Raw genomic sequence first — 17049 nt, 5'->3', positions numbered from 1 at the left:
GCACCTGCAGGTAAAGGCACCAAATCCCAGGTATGGTTTTTAGCCAAAGCCGACAATTCCTCCTCCATAGTTGTCCTCCAGCCAGAATGGGCTAATGCCTTTGAAACAGATTTAGGAGTAGGATAAGACTCAATAGTAGAGAGACAAGAAGAGAAGTTAGCAAACAAACAAGCATAAGACACAAAATGAGACAAAGGATGTTGAGTACAGCTACGAACACCCTTACGATGGGCAATGGGAATATCCAGATCTGAAATAGGACTACTTAACTGAGGAGTTGGATCGGTAGACAAAGTGGGTGTCGGAGGAGCAGTAGAGGCCGGGGGTGCTGCATCAACATGAGGACGACGAATAAAAGTGAACCGAACCGGAAGACGTGCTGGCCGAACAGGTGGAGGTGGGGGGAGGTGGTGATGAAACCACAGTCGTGGGAACCTGTGAAACAGAACGCTGAACCACATACAAAGGTATCTCATCATCCAACTCAGAGGGAACAAAAGACTCAAAAAATGGAAAAGAATCACCACAATAGGAGGTGGACTCAAAAAAGGAAACATCGGCAGTGACAAAATGTTTTTGGAGAACAGGAGAATAACACCGATAACCTTTTTGAGTCCGTGAATGTCCCAAGAAAATACACTTAATGGCTTTGGGATCCAACTTGGACAGCCCTGGACGATGATCATGAGTAAAGCAAACACAGTCCCTCTTCTTCGGGCTCTCTTTAGTTTGGCCGGTCTTCGGTTAACACCGGCTGTCGATCAGGAATGAGGTTGTCGATCTCCAACTCAACCTCAGGTTCAGCCGCCTCATCCAACATGGAGGGCTCTTTCAATCTCAACTAATCAACATTGAAAACGGGGTGGCGGGCGAGCCAAAAACACGAGGTGGTAAAACAAAAAGCGGTTCAGACGGAAATAAAAGAGAATGAGGAATCCCCCCTAGTAACACAGAAGATGGCATACGATTGATAAGAAAACAGGCAGTCAAAACAGCATCAACCCAAAATATTTTAGGGACTTTCATTTCAAAAAAGATGGAGCGAGTCACCACCATAAGATGTCGATTCTTCCGTTCAGCCACAACATTTTGTTGGGGTGTAGTTGGACAGGAAGATTGATGCAACATACCACGGCAGCCATAAAGGAATTAAAAGGTGCTGAAAAAATACTCGAGTGCATTATCACTACGCAAAACACAAACATGGGTATTGAACCGATTCTGAATTTCATTAACAAAGGTACAAAAAATGCAAAATAACTCAGAACGATGTTTCATTAAATAAATCCAAGTGATTCTAGAATAGTCATCAACAAAGACAACAAAATATTCAAATCCCAACTTAGAAGTTATAAGACAAGGTCCCCATACATCAGAATGCACTAAAGAAAAAGGGTTCACAAACCGTTTATTGATTCTAGGGGAATAACTCACACGATGGAGCTTTCCAAACTGACACGACTCACACTCTAAACTAGAAAGAGAATGAAAGCGAGGATCCAACTTCTGTAAACTTTACAACGATGGATGGCCTAGCCGAGAATGAACCTGGTGTGGAGACTGAACATTGGAGCAAGCAACGAAAGGAGACTCGTCAAGAAGATACAGCCCCCCTTTCTCACCTCCCCTACCAAGCATCTTCTTCGTCGTAAGATCCTGAAAAACACAAGAATCAGGAAAGAATGTCACGGAACAATTATAGGCTTTAGTAAGTCTACCGACAGAAAGTAAGTTACATAGAAAGTTAAGTAAATGAAGAACAGAAGATAAGGACAAAGAATTAGTGGGACAAACAGTGTCATTGCCAGTTACTTTGGCAAAAGAACCATCAGCCAAGGTAACAGTGGATTCAGTAGACTGAAAGGAAGAAAAATTACCTGACACACCAGACATATGATCAAATGCACCCGAATCAATGATCCAAGTGCGAGAAGAGGAGAAACACGCAATGGCATTACCTGTCTGGGCAAAAATAGCAGTGGAGGATGTAGAAGGCTAAGATATCTAAAACTGAGTGAACCGAGCATAATCTTCACCTGAAAACCTCACCACCTTACCCTCAGAAGATGGAACAGACGACCCGGTATTAGTTGTTGAATTGGCATATTGTTGCTGCGGGGGTTTACCATGAAGCTTCCAACAAAAACGTTGGATATGTCCTGGGGGGCCACAATGATTACAGGTCTTTACAAGACCAGAAATTTCACCACTCTGACCACCACCATTACCACCACTATTGCCTCTTCCACCACCCCGGCCACCAATGCCACCACCGCGGCCCCCACCCCGGCCACCATTGCCTCTCCCCTGGTTAGATGCAACAAGAGCTGAACTCTCACCATTACCAGGTGTTGGTTCATGGGAACTATCACGAGAAACATGCAGAAAACGAGAAAAAGTTTCAACAAGGGAGGCAACTCTATCTCCTGCAAGGATGGTAGACCGTACGGAGTCATATTCCTGACCCAGACCACCTAAAAACCCCATAACAGCTAGTTGTTCCCGCTGTTCCTACATTTGTTTCACATCAGAATTGATAGGCAGCAGTGCATTTAACTCTTCAAACATCCTCTTATAATCAGCAAAATATTGGGTCAATGGACGACCCTTCCTGTCTGCATGATAGAACTCCTATGATAGTTCATAAATACTAGACAAATTATTCAGTCCAGAATACAAAATATGTAAATAATCCCACAACTCCTTTACAGTATCTATGTGGGTCACTAAATCAACGATCTGGGAAGCCATATTGTTCAGCATCTGGCTCAGAATACATGCATCAACAATTTCCCAAGCCTCATCATCCTCTGGTTTGTCTTTGGTAAAATGTTTTTGTTGCCCACGACCAGTGAGAACCACCGAGACAATTTTCTTCCATTGCTGGAAATTACTAACACCCTCCAATTTCTTCTCTGTGATAGACTTGGAAGAACCCGAGATAACCTCGGCAACAGCCTCCTTCGAATGAATTGTTCTCCCCTCTTTACCAATATGAATAAATAATAGGGCAGAGCTAATACAAAGAGGAGAAAACCCCAGAATACCCCTACTAAACTTGTCTCAGTATTAGCACAAACCCTTATTCTTAATCTCTAACACAAATAATTCAGAACGATGCTTCATTAGATAAACCCAGGTGACTCTAGAATAGTCATCAACAAAGGTAACAAAATATTTAAATCCCAACTTAGAAGTAACAGGGCAAGGTCCCCATAAGTCAGAATGCACTAAACAAAAAGGGTTCGCAGACCGTTTATTGACTCTAGGGGAATAACTCACACGGTAGAGCTTTCCAAACTGACATGACTCACACTCTAGACTAGAAAGAGAACGAAAACGAGAATCTAACTTCTGTAAGCACTGTAAAGACGGATGACCCAACCGGCAATGGACTTGGTGTGGAGACAGAACACTAGAGCAAGCCACTGAAGGAGAGTCTTCAAGAAGGTACAGCCCCCTTTCTCACGTCCCCTACCAAGCATCTTCTTCTTCGTAAGATCCTGAAAGACACAAGAATCGGGAAAGAACGTTACTGAACAATTATAGGCTTTAGTAATTTTACTAACAGAAAGCAAGTTACACAGGAAGTCAGGTAAACAAAGGACAGAAGACAGAGACAGATTTAGTGGGACAAACACTACCAGTGCCAGTGACTTTGCCACAGGAACTATCAGCCAAAGTAACACTAGATTTAGTAGACTGAAAGGAGGAAAATTTACCTGACACACCAGACATATGATCATATGCACCCAAATCAATGACCCAGGGGCGAGAAGAGGAGAAACACGCAGTGGCATTACCTGTCTGGGCAAAAGTAGTTGTGGAGGATGCAGAGGGCTGAGAAATCTGAAACTGAGTGAACCGAGCATAATCCTCATTCGACAATCTCACCACCTTACCTTCAGAAGATGGAACAAAAGAGTCTATACTAGTTGCTGAATTTGCATACTGTGGTTGTGGTGGTTTACCATGAAGTTTCAAACAAAAGCGTTGGATATGTCCTGGTCGACCACAATGGTTTATGTCCTAGTCGACCAATATGGTTACAGGTCTTCATAGAACCAGAATTTTCACCACCATTACTACCACTACTACCTCTTCCACCACCACGGCCACCAGTGCCCCCACCACGGCCACCATTACCTCTCCCTTGGCTAGATGCAACAAGGGCTGAACTCCTACCAGTAATAGATGGTGATTCATGTGAACTATCACGAGAAACACAAAGAACACGAGAAAAGGTGTCAGCAAGAGAGATAACCCGATCACCTCTAAGAATGGTAGAGCGTACTGAGTCATACTCCTGACCCAGTCCTCCCAAAAATCCCATAACTGCGAGCTGTTCCCGCTGGTCTTGCATCTGTTTCACATCAGAACTGATGGGCAGCAATGCATTCAACTCTTCAAACATCCGTTTATACTCGGCAAAATATTGGGTCAATGGACGACCCTTCCTATCAACACGATAGAACTCCTGTGATAGTTCATAAATGCGGGATAAATTATTCTGTCCAGAATACAGAACATGTAAGTATTCCCACAGCTCCTTCACAGTATCTATGTGAGTCACTAAGTCAACAATCTATGAATCCATACTATTCAGCAGCTGCCCCGGCATACGAGCATCGACAATTTCCCATGCTTCATCATCGTCAGGTTTAGCCTTTGTAAGGTGTTTCTGTTGGCCACGACCCGTCAAAACAACCCAAACAATTTTCTTCCACTGCTGAAAGTTATTCACCCCTTCCAATTTCTTCTCTGTAGTAGACTTGGAAGAGCCCGAGACAACTTCAGCAACAACCCCTTTTGACTCTTCACTTGGTTCACCCATCTCGATCAAGCAAAAATGCAGCTTCAAAAATCGAACTTCAACAGAAATAATCAGGTCTTCAACAAGCCAAAAAACGAGTTTCAACAGAGATCAATCCAGGGAAAGATTTCAACAAAAAAAAAAATCTGCCAACACCAAAACCTGAAACTGAATGCTCCTCTTAATCAAACTTCAAACAATAACCCTGAATCGATAAAAATCCACGAAATTGAGACCTAGTTCTTCTTATATATTCATGAACTAGTCTCAAACATCCTCCAAAAATCACAGCATAGGGTGCTGCAGCCCCTTCAAACCAAATCCACGAAGAACTTCTAACCTGGAGAAACTTCAGATCACAACTCTTATGATAAACGAGAGTGGTAGAGTAGGTCTTAAGGAATTAAATTGATTCTTAAGAGCCTAGCTCTGATACCATGTAAATATCAGCGAATTAGATGAAGAAAAGAGAGAAAAGGAAGAAGAAATGACTAAACTGCAAGCTTTTGGGGAGAATGATCAATCGTATTATTCTCCCCTATTTCTGATATATATGATAGGGCAACCAAAATACAAAGCGAGGACCAAAAGGTCCAAAATACCCTCACTTAATACCGAGAGCTACATTCTCGACTTCTAACAAAATTAACTGAAGGATTATGAGAATTCTGGTTATGGTTATTTATCTTGACTGTTTCCATGCGCATGTTATCATTTTCTGTGGTTACTCGCATATACACAATGTGTCTATTAAAGATTCATTTTAAAATTACAGAGCATGCTCCCTAGATTTTGTCTTAGCCCAGTTATGCCTCACACCAAACCTGGTCATTTAATCAGTGACCCATCTCTCAGATGGAGAATAGCCAAAATATCAGCCCAAAAGGAACTTCCTAAGTATCCGAAATATGGAACCACTTCCAGTCACCTAATCATATATTAATCAAGCCATGTTAGAGATCAACATACTCCAACCAGTACCCGTACACATTTCAACATGCTTCACCAAAGTTTTGGCTATAGATTAGACAGCTAAAACTTGAAGGGCCTAATTGACCCACAAATAAAGCATGAGATAGACAACCTCTGTTCTGCTAGAATGACATGTATGCCTGCAAATAGGAATTGAAACAGAAACCAAATTCTAGTAGCTAAAACTACATAAGTACAATAAAAATGAATACGACTTTGTGAACTAGTAATTACCTTCAAAGCCTTTTGAATTGGTGATAAGAGACCGCATAAGATCCAAATACTTATAAAAGTTATTTCCAATGGTAGATACAGCATCACATAGGAATGAGACAACAACTGCAGACATGTCTCGAAAAACTTCAACCTCCTGAGTTCCCCAAGAAGATGTATTTCTACTGTAACCTGGTAAAAATAGGAACCATGCATCAATCTCCCTTTTGGTTCTATCAAAAGCACCAGTGCTTAACATCGCTTCCCGGGCCAGGACAAATGCCTGATCCTTTATGCCTTTGATCGGTGCAAACATCAACAGGTTGATGAATTGATGTAGATGCCTGTACATCAATTCAGGCATACTTGTGGATACCTCATTCCCAGGGGACCACCCAATGTGTTCTACTAAGAGCTGGAGTAAGGATTGCTGCAGGATAATTGATAAACCTAATGGATCACCGGGAAGAAGCTTAAAGAAATCAAACGATCTCTCCAGTGCAATAGGCATAGTTCGCTGCAAGACGATGAAATGGTCACTATTAAGAAAATATAACTAGTACAAATATAAAATAATACAACAATTTGTTGCCAAGGTATTGCAAAATATAACCACCACACCTCCCCTCCCCCCCCCCCCAAAAAAAAAAAAAAATAGTTCACAAGCTAACATTGTCAGAAATATGAAACAATAGGACCTCTTTAAGCACGGGGGGAATAGAGGAAAGAAATTTATTAAGAAGAGAATACAACCAGCTAAACATAACAAGAAGCAATTTCAACCAGAAAAAAGAAATACATGAAGAAATTGACTACCCAAAAATGATAAAAGACCTAAACATCCCTTCTGGCTAGCACATGTGCTAGAAAGTTCATCAACTAGGCTTTCACTATAATAAGGAGCTTATGGAGGATGCCATGAATTGATGCCTCCCGATAAAATGGGGACATTTCCAAGAAACCCAATCAAACTGATGCATCCAACCAATAATATCAGTAGAGTCACCCTCCACCAGAAGATGACTAAAAGCTCTAATGAGATGAAAATCATGGCCATAAGAAAGAGAAAAGAACTCATCCATACAAGGATCTCCCCTCACCCACTAGGACAGTTAACAAAATTACTGAATGATGCAGGACCATCCTCTTCAGACAAAGAAGTAGTTCATCTGCATGTGACTCGAAGCATTCAAGATCTTATTGTTCCAGAAAAAAGATCACGCCAGCCTTCTGAGAAGTGACCGAAATTGGTCTTGAGCCATAAGTTCCCCCATATCAGCATAAGAATAACACTTGGAGCATGTCAACTAGCTATCAATTTTCTATTTTCAACTGTAGACAGAGTTTCTAGTTTTCAAAGTGGTTCAAATCTATATAAAGGGGCTGGGAACATGGGATGCCTTGTATTTGAGCTTCAACTATCTTAGTCAGCCAGTAGGGGTGGGGGGGACCTAAATCCATGACCATTAGAGATCCTGTCAATGAAAAGGTCTCTATGAAACTTAAAGCTTGGGTAGGAGTACATTTATTTATGGGGTAGAATAACCTTAGAATGTTGATATATTGGAGAGCAAAAACTTATCAGTTTACAGCATATTATGATTGATTTTGTTTGTGATCCTATTTCATATTGTTGAATAATGTATACCAGAATGCCGTGGGGGTATTCTGGACTTTTGGGTTTACTTTTTATGTACTGCCGACGGCTAGAGTAGGGGCAATTCTGTCCTATGTAACTTCATTCACTTATTATAAATAAAGAGCTTGACTGATTACTCAGATCATTCAAGCTCTCTCTCTCCACAAAGGGCAGCACTAATGAGATGATCGAACGATCTAGATGCCGTCCTCTATCATATTCATACCACTTCAACTAATGATCTAAAACAGGTGTTTCAATCGATAGTTGCTGCCCCGCTCTTCTGCGGTTTTTTGGAGTTCTCCCCTTCTTGAAGAGTTGAAGATCGAGCCTCTACTTCAGTATGTGCATGATGAATCTGCTCCTGTGCCTCCCTCAACCTCAGGGGGAGGGGATCCTATATAGGGGGAGACTACAGATAATGGTAATGATGAAATTCCAATTCAGGGGGAGCTCACTTCAGTTCAGAAAACCATTAGTGAATTTCAAAGGAGGATTGATGATTCTACTATGAAGGTTTATGCAAAGAATCGTACCAGAAATAAGCAGCTTCAATCCACTACAGCACCAATACCCATCCAATTGCCAAACCCGGATCCAAAGCCTACTTCTCCACCCGGTAAGACTTCTTCTCTCGAGTTACCTATTATTGTTTGTAAAGGTGTTAGGCCTTGTACTCAGCATCCCATATCTCATGTTGTCTCTTATGACTCCCTTTCTCTATCTTTTCGTGCATTTGTTTCTTCTATTTCTTTTGTTCATATTCCTCGAAATTGGTAGGAAGCTTTAACAAATGGAAAGTGGAAGGCAACAATGATGGAAGAAATGAAAGCCTGAAAGAAAAATGATACAGGGGAACTTGTGGTTCTTCCACAAGGGAAAAGACCGGTTGGATGTAAGTAGGTGTTGTGGTGAAACTGAAGGTGGATGGCACTGTGGATAGATATAAGACACGACTAGTGGCCAAGGGGTCCACTCAAACATATGGGATTGATTATCAAGAGACCTTTGCACCAGTTGCAGAGTTGAACACTGTTAGAGTTTTGTTATCTTGTGCCGTTAATCTGCGATGGGATCTGCAACAACTAGATATAAAGAATGCATTTCTCAATGGAGGACTTGATGAGAATGTATATATAGATATTCCACCAGGGTTCTCTTGTGACAAAACCCAAGGCAAAGTGTGTAAAATGAAGTGTGCACTTTATGGGCTGAAGCAATTACCTTGAGCATAGTTTGGCAGGTTTCACAAGGCTATGATTTCTGTAGGCTATAAACAGAGTAATGCTTATCACACTCTGTTTATAAAAAGGGTTGGTGAAAAAATCACAGTTCTCATAGTCTATGTTGATGATATTGTGGTAACCGGAAATGATGGTGATGAGATCAATCGTCTAAAGAATTTTCTTGGACAGGAGTTTGAATTTAAGGATCTAGGAAAATTAAGGTGCTTCCTTGGAATCGAAGTTGCTAGGTCTTCTAAGGGCATCTTTCTCTCCCAAAGGAAGTATATCCTGGATTTGTTGTCAGAAACGGGTTTGTTCGGGTGTCACCCTTCAGATACTCCTATGGATGCTAATGACCGTCTTAAAGAAAAGGAGTGTGAACCTGTTGATAATGACCAGTACCAAAGATTGGTAGGGAAGTTGATTTATCTCTCACATACACACCCTAACATTGCTATAGCAATGAGCATTGTGAGCCAATTTATGCATGATCTCTACTCTTCTCATATGGAGGTTGTTTTTCATATTCTTCACTACTTGAAGTCAGCTCCAAGAAAAGGCATTCTCCTGTCTCCTCATTATCACCTACGGATAGAGGCCTATACCGGTGTTGATCTGGCTGGTTCTCCTGACCGAAAGTCTATCTCTAGGTACTGTACTTTTGTAGGTGGGAATTTTGTCACTCAGCGCAATAAGAAGCAGAATGCGGTAGCTCGTTCTAGTGCTAAAGCAAAATTTCGTGCTATGGCACAAGGTATCTGTGAGTTACTATGGCTCAAGGGTTTATTACAAGACCTTGGTGTTCCTATTCGTCTCCCTATGATGTTGTATTGTGACAACAAGGCTGCCATCAGCATTGCCCATAATCCAGTATAGCATGATCGTACCAATAAGGTTGAGGTGGACAGGCGTTTTATCAAGGAGAAGTTGGAAGGACTGATTTGTGTTCCTTTTGTAAAGTCTGCTGATCAGCTAGCTGATATTTTCACTAAGCGACTGTCTGGAAAATTGTTTCATCCTGCTTAAGTCAAGTTGGGCATGTTTGACATCTATGCTCCAACTTGAGGGGGAGTGTTGAATAATGTATACCAGAATGTCGTGGGGGTATTCTGGACTTTGGGGTTTACTTTTTTATGTATTGCCGACGGCTAGAGTAGGGGCAATTCTATCCTATGTAACTTCATTCACTTATTATAAATAAAGAGCTTGATTGATCACCGATGCAGATTCATCACCAAATAGGGCTTGTTTCATTGGAAATAAGTCTAGGGTTAGGTTACATACATGTTAGGCCTTTGATCCCATGAGTTTCTAATGTAATAGGCCACTTTTATGGCCCTAAAATATAGGTAAATAGGTTGGATACGGGATTAGCTCCCATACTTAGTTTTATTTCCATACTTAGCTTTTTATTTGGTGTTTTAAATTAAACCGGTTCAACCAATGGTTCAATTTAAGTGATTTTATTAGTTTTTCTTTTAGTTGTTTAGTTTGTTTGGATTAGAACTCTATTTTGAGTCTATTTTAGTTTCCTAGTCAGTTTAAGCTAGCTAATAGGTTAAGGATAGAATTAGGCCTTTCCTTTTTAGTGTCTAAGTCTATTTTTGAGTCTTCTATATAAGTTTGTAAGGGAGGCCAGCATTGAATACGAATTTTGATTAATAAAAACTCAGCTTTATGCTTGCTGCCTTTGTTGCTACTATTCTCTCCTATGAGATCCAGTCTTGTGAGTCATATCAAGACCCCCCCTTGTGAGTCATATCAAGGATTGAAGGACTGGAATCCCCAGTGACTCCTTGCATCTTGTAGATCGGGAGGTCCTCGCTTAGCTCTTCTTCAATCTGCTACTGTTGGAGATCAATGTTATTCAAATAAGTAGTTTATTTAATACTGCAATTACCTTCTTCTTCTAATCCTCCAACCCTAGCCTTCACAATCTGCCCAGCATTCCCTTCATTAGACCACATCCAAACCCTCCTCCATCCATCAAACCCTAGCCTCATTAAACCTACAACTTCCACCCATTCAATCCATAGCTTGAAATTCAAGCAACCACATTCCAGCCATCAGATCTGTCCCAAACTTTCAGCAGACATCTCTCCCTCTCCCTCCTACACTTGATCCAACTTTGAACCCAATCTGACCATCTAAACCCTAATTCCCCTCATCTCCCACAAAACCCAAAAACCCTAAGAACATTCTAAATTCTGTCCATACCTATTTAACCATCAGAACACCTCTAAATTCTGATTGAACCATTCTCCCACTGCCAGCTACACTTGACCAGAAACCCAGCCTCAAAACCCCACTCTAAACCCTAGTTTACAGCCTAGAACCTAAAACCAAAACCCTAACCCTAACCCTAAATTTGCAGGATTTCTAAACCTATCCAAATCCTATTTTCTTTATACCATAATAACCCCCTAAACCTGCATAATAAAACCATATACAATCCTTACCCAAATTCCTAAACCTAACCCTAGTTTTACCCTAAACAGCCCCAAATCTGCCTAATTAGCAAACAGTTTCAGAACTCTGATCTTACCTGGCTCCTATTAGGCCTTGCCTATATAGGACTACATTAATCACTCAGATCATTCAAGCATTCAATCCTAATTGTTCTGCTAACACATATTGAAGCCTTTGAGTCAGTTTGATTGAAGTGTACTGAGTTCTGGGTTTCATGGTTTCTTACTTCCTTGGACATTAGAATTTATCAACTTATTGATAGACGGTGTTACTTAACAACACCAATAACTATATCGAGCCTTGTTAACAGAATCCCACATCAGCAAAGTAGCGTTGCTTTTAAAAACACTCCATTCCTAATGATACTGAATTCCCATTCAACTACAATCAAGATTGAACTCAAAGAACCATGCAGAGGATAACAGGGGGATTAATCTGGTCATAAAGGGGGAAGATGATAGTCCACCACTCCCAAACAACAAAAACAGACTGAAATACCTCAAAGAAGCTCCAGCTAAGAAGCGCAATGGGTCAGTCTCACAAACATCATGCTTTCAACCTCCTAGAGAGAACTTGTCGGATCAAGCGCTTGTCAATCCCCCAAAAGACGCCTTGTGAGGGAAGATGCAACTTTATTTCCTTATTGCACACCAGCCAGCGCGCATCACTCCGTGCCCGAGCCGGGATCTGGGCGGATGTTGGATTCCCCAACAATCCCCCCCAACGCACGCTCAGGGACCACTCGCAAGTACAGTCTGCTCCGCAGTATGTCACACGCGGGGAGACTCGAACTCGCGACCATCTGCTCTGATACCAATTGTCGGATCAAGCGCTTGCCAATCCCCCAAAAGACGCCTTGTGAGGGAAGGTGCAACTTTATTTCCTTATTGTACACCAGCCAGCGCGCCTCGCTCCGCACCCGAGCCGGGATCTGGGCGGGCTTTGGATTCCCCAACAGGACTGAGACAATCCTAAGAATAAATGTAATTTTCTACTCCCTTAAAAACCCAAAAAGTAGCAAAAAGGACAATCCTCCAAAGAAAATTTTCCCCTTTTTGGCAAATGGGGAACAAAGCCAGAGGCATATTAGAGCAACTATGTCTTTGGGAATCACCCTATCTAGACCAAACAATTGAAGAAAGTGACAATAGGCTTTAACAGCATACTCACAATGGATGAACAAAAGGTCAACTATTTCAAAGATTCACAAATAAGACAGACACACACACACCAAAAAAAAAACAAAGATATAACAGTACTCCATCTCTTTTGGTAGATATCAGTATATCACATACGTCTATTCTTGCTCGAGGTTTCCCAACCAAAAGCCATACAATTGAAAGGGATCAATATTTTCTGCAGTATTTTGTGTGCCAATGTTTCCATCCCCCCTGTACTGATCCAAGCTGCATATCACAAAAGATTTGAATCAAAAAGCACCAGTAGGATCTGAAGGCCTGTACTGATGGGCACCATAAACAAAGGCATCTAAACAAGAGATTCACATCTTAAACTTCTGAGTCTGTATGAGGAACTAAACGAACTGACTTGCTTGAGGAACTGAATGAACTCATGAATGGGAGGAGCCTATGAATGAATGAGAGGAACAGTTGAATCAGTAGTTGGACTTGAGTAGGAGGAGTAAGACAAGGAACATCATCTAGCAAGCGCCCCTATAGAGTAAGGCAGGCTAGCAGAAGATAATCATTAAGGTATTAGGTCAGCTCGATCTAGCTATTCACTTTCGAGTATGCGGCTTCAGTGCCAACGGGTCATATACTCGTGGCTTTCCCAAATTCCCATATTTATTCAATAAGACAAAAGAAGTGCAAAGGACACAGTCTCGTGTCTTAAAGCTTCGTTTTCTGTTTATGTTTTCTAGGCTATGCTAAAGTGCAAACCCTGCTCTGAACCACAGTCCACAAGTACTCATGAAAACACAATCAGAAATGGAAACACAAAAGCCACTAAAGAATAGGCACAGACCCAGACAAAGGTTGCCGCAAAAGAAATGCATCCCTCCTATATTGAGATCACCCTTTAATTTGCCTATATTGTAATGAACCAATATGTTTAAAAACAAAAATCCAAAAAAGCCAACAGATAATTTTCCTCGGGATCCAATCCCGCCTTCATTCCCCCCATTTTTCCGAAATTTACTTTTCAAAACAAGTCTTTACAAGTAAGAGCAAACTGCAATAACATCAACATGATGTTATCTACAATAGACTAAGGGTTGGAAAATACCATTGAAGTCACCTAATTCTTCCATTCCACAATCCACAGGATGCAAACAATGACCAGCAGGCAACAAGATTACAGTCCACAAGGTCTAGACTAAAGTCTAGCCCATAAAGTGCATCAACATGATGCCTTTGTGGTTCCCACATAATACAAGGATGCAAAGTTATACTCTCCTAGAGCAGGGCCATTCCATATCAACTTCTCTTGGATTCCAAACAAGTTTTTGGGATAGATAGGAGCAGGTTTGATTCTACAGTTGTAGTGAATACAGTAATACAGTAAACTCATGTGTAAACACATAAATACATTTTCTCTGGGGTGCACAATTATCTATTTTCCATCTTGAGTTCAAAGTTATGGAGGAGAATATGCACATTTTTCATCATAACCATATGATATGGACGCTTTTGTCATATCTTTCCATATTTTTCTGTATTTTCATCCAACTTTTTTTTTTGAGTGAATAATTTTCATCTACTTTATATAAATGCCCAAACCGCATTACACTAAACATACTCCTCACTGCAACCCAAAAAGCTTTCAGTTTTGCACCGAATGGTAAGCCTACAGTTGCGATGTCATGTGAATAAATAGTCATCAAGTTTTTATATTTCCAAATTAAATTGGTCAAATAATATTGATAGATTGATTTTCAAATCAACATCTTACTTATCAAATCCTCATAATTTAGAAACCAGTCATCATTAAGTGATTAAATTTACCGTGCTATAAGCCCTTCTTTACTATAAATCTACCCAACTGTTGATTAAAAGAAGAATTTGCCATGCCAAAGCATCACATAAACAACCAATTATCCCAAGGTTATTGCTCCTTGTAAGTTTACAGATTACAAGATGGAAGATGATACTGAGGTTGATCCATTAAAAGCAGAACTATGATGGATCGTGGTTTTACCAATTGAAAAAACTTAATGAAGTGAAACTTACAAGATATAATGTCAATGCATCAAGCAATTTTGAGTGGAAGTATACGTCAACATCATTCAGTTCATCCCCAATAATTGAGCACCCATTTAAACCCCATATTCCAAATATAACCTTCATGTAATCCATTTCATGGTCCAACTCCTCCACAGTATAGGAACCTGTGATTTTTTCAGTCTCACCCTGTAAAGCAGTCTCAGATTCGGTGCTTATCCCACTTATAAGGATATCAAAATCCCCATCTACCATATCAGATTTCAATTTCTTCACTTCATCCCTATGATAAACATCAGGCAAGTCTTCAGATTTTCTTGCTCTCTTTAAGCTTGTCTTCGAAGCTTTGGAGCGGCTAGAACTCAAGGAAGAAAGCAACTTCAACAGCACTTGAGGATCAGGCAGCAAAGCTCTAGCTTCATCCTGAATTTCTTGCTTGAGAGATAACCACCTCTGCAATGTTCGGTTACTAGAAGCACAGTCTATGGCAGCAAGTAACCTAGCCAATGACTTCAGCGCTTCCAGAAGAAGCCTTAAAGATCCATGCTTCACCACAGCATCGGAGTGAAGTAAGCCCCTGTTGATAACCATGCGACTGAATGCACGGGGAACTATACATTTCAACATAGATTGTACCTCCAAACTGTCTAGAAAAGGCGGATCTTGGGACTGGGAAGAAAGGGAACTAAAAGGATGACTAGTGATTGCTGAGGAAACCAGGTCAGCTGCCAAGGATACGGCAGCAAACCTGCAAGTGATTAACAAAATAAATTCACATTAAGAGAGAAGAAAATAGTGACAAATGGCAGGAACTGTTCTAAATAGGAAACTGACCATGTAGGCGATGCGCGAGGTTCAAGACTATATGGGAATTCATCCATGTATGCAGAACCCAATAATGGGCTACCAGTAACAATACCCAGAAGTAACTCTCTGTGACAAGTGATCTCGGTTGCTTTTAGCTTCTTCATGACATCCAATAGTCTCTTAAGATTACCCTTTAATGGATTTGTACCCACCTTCGAAACAGGCATCAAACCGTTACAAGGATCTGTGCAAACCATAACTAGAACCTTGTGTGCAATATCAGCAGCAGGCCCACCAAGCTGATTCCCTGAAATTATAATTAATTGATCCAGAGTAACACTTCCAAAGAGAACGCTCCGAAGACCTGGGGGCACCAAGGACTGTAGGGTGAGAACTCTATCTCGCAATGTTGAGAGCACATAAACTACAGTGTCATCATCATCGCTGCCAAGACCACGTAGAACACCCGAATACATGTCCTTCTGCTGTAAGATCCACCTTAAAAGCCTTGGATTCCCAACCTCCAGAAATGACATTGAAAATTCAATAAATGAACGTCTTGTTGAATGCTTTCCCTTCTTCCCAACTTTGTTCTGTTGATATTCCGAGAGCTTAGGAAACCCGGGAAGCTTAAAATCAAAACTCCTAGCAACCTCAGAAGCTAAACCCACACCACGCCTAACAACTGCAGCCATTAACAACAATGCTGCATTTTGACGTTTTGCTTCCTTGCTGTTAAGCTCTGTGTAAATATCTTCCAGCTTGGTTTCAATAATTGAACGAGCAAACTTGTCCAATCTCCGGCTTATAGTGATTCTTCCGATATCATCGGACTTATATTTTCCATCAGGGTGATCCAAAATGACTGATATTAATGACTGAACAAACATCATACCAGGTTTCCCCTGTCGAAGTTTCCAAGCCTCCATGAGCTCTGAGAATAAAGGCGAAGCCTGAACATATTGATGAAGCATTTCACCACCTGAATCGCTTCTTAGTAGCCTCATGAATTCTTTTGAAGCTTCTGAGTATATCTTAGCTTCGACTGAGTGTATATTCCGCAAAAGCTCTCTCAGTTTTACATCGTAAGATGTCTTAACCACCACTTTCGAGCCTTCTTTTCCCAGTGCTTCACAATCGGCTGTCTCTACTGTATTTGCATCTTCTTTTTTATTAAACACAAACAGGGCATATGTATACAAGGTCGTCATCATAAGGAGAAAAACAAAATATTAGTTCCTTTCCCTTGTTGAAACTTGAAACATACAAAAGATAATAATAGTCCAGTATAAGCAATTGGACAGAAGTACTTACCCAGGTCATCGTCTTCCATATTAAGAGGGGAATCGGCCTCTAACTTCTGGAGATCTTCTCTATGGATTTCTTCGTCGTCATTCATTCCGAATGCACTTCACAAACAATCGCCTTCGAAACTTGAGTTCGCGTCCTCCCTTAGGAAGTTCACAGAGCTTGCCCCGATCTTACTGTCGATTGGCTTTCGTTTCTCAGGGTTTCCAGAGCTCTATAAACTGTATAGTTAAGGTATCGAACCTAGTAAGCAGTGGAATGACCGTAGCTTTTTGCGAGTTGGCTCAACATAGAACTAGAGGAAAGCGTCTGCAACTCTGCCGCTCCAATGAAACCATGGGAGAAGTGAGTGAGGGAGGAACAGGGAAAGGGAGCAGTAACGGTTCCCTGTAAGTATGAGTAACGACCGCTTGTAGAAAT

The 17049-nt window shown here is 41.0% G+C and overlaps 1 protein-coding gene across 5 annotated transcripts in view; it reads right to left on the bottom strand.

Annotated features, from left to right (window-relative positions):
- The window catches only part of LOC122641755, a 78174-nt gene extending 61329 nt beyond the window's left edge, over positions 1 to 16845 (bottom strand). For 4 of the 5 annotated variants that reach the window (XM_043835042.1, XM_043835045.1, XM_043835043.1 and 1 more), the window contains exons 1-4: positions 16636 to 16845; positions 15349 to 16489; positions 14524 to 15262; positions 6020 to 6515 (exon numbers count right to left, since the gene is read on the bottom strand). In XM_043835042.1, coding sequence (XP_043690977.1) covers positions 6020 to 6515; positions 14524 to 15262; positions 15349 to 16489; positions 16636 to 16720 — 2461 coding nt within the window. In that variant the 5' untranslated portion in view covers positions 16721 to 16845. The remainder of the gene's footprint in view (positions 1 to 6019; positions 6516 to 14523; positions 15263 to 15348; positions 16490 to 16635) is intronic. The other variant, XM_043835044.1, reaches the window with a different exon arrangement.
- Between the last annotated feature and the right edge of the window lie 204 nt (positions 16846 to 17049).

The sequence above is a fragment of the Telopea speciosissima genome, chromosome 10, assembly GCF_018873765.1.
Source record: "Telopea speciosissima isolate NSW1024214 ecotype Mountain lineage chromosome 10, Tspe_v1, whole genome shotgun sequence".
NCBI lineage: Eukaryota > Viridiplantae > Streptophyta > Magnoliopsida > Proteales > Proteaceae > Telopea > Telopea speciosissima.
Note: the sequence above shows the minus strand (reverse complement) of the source record. Positions and strands in the feature narration are given on the sequence as shown.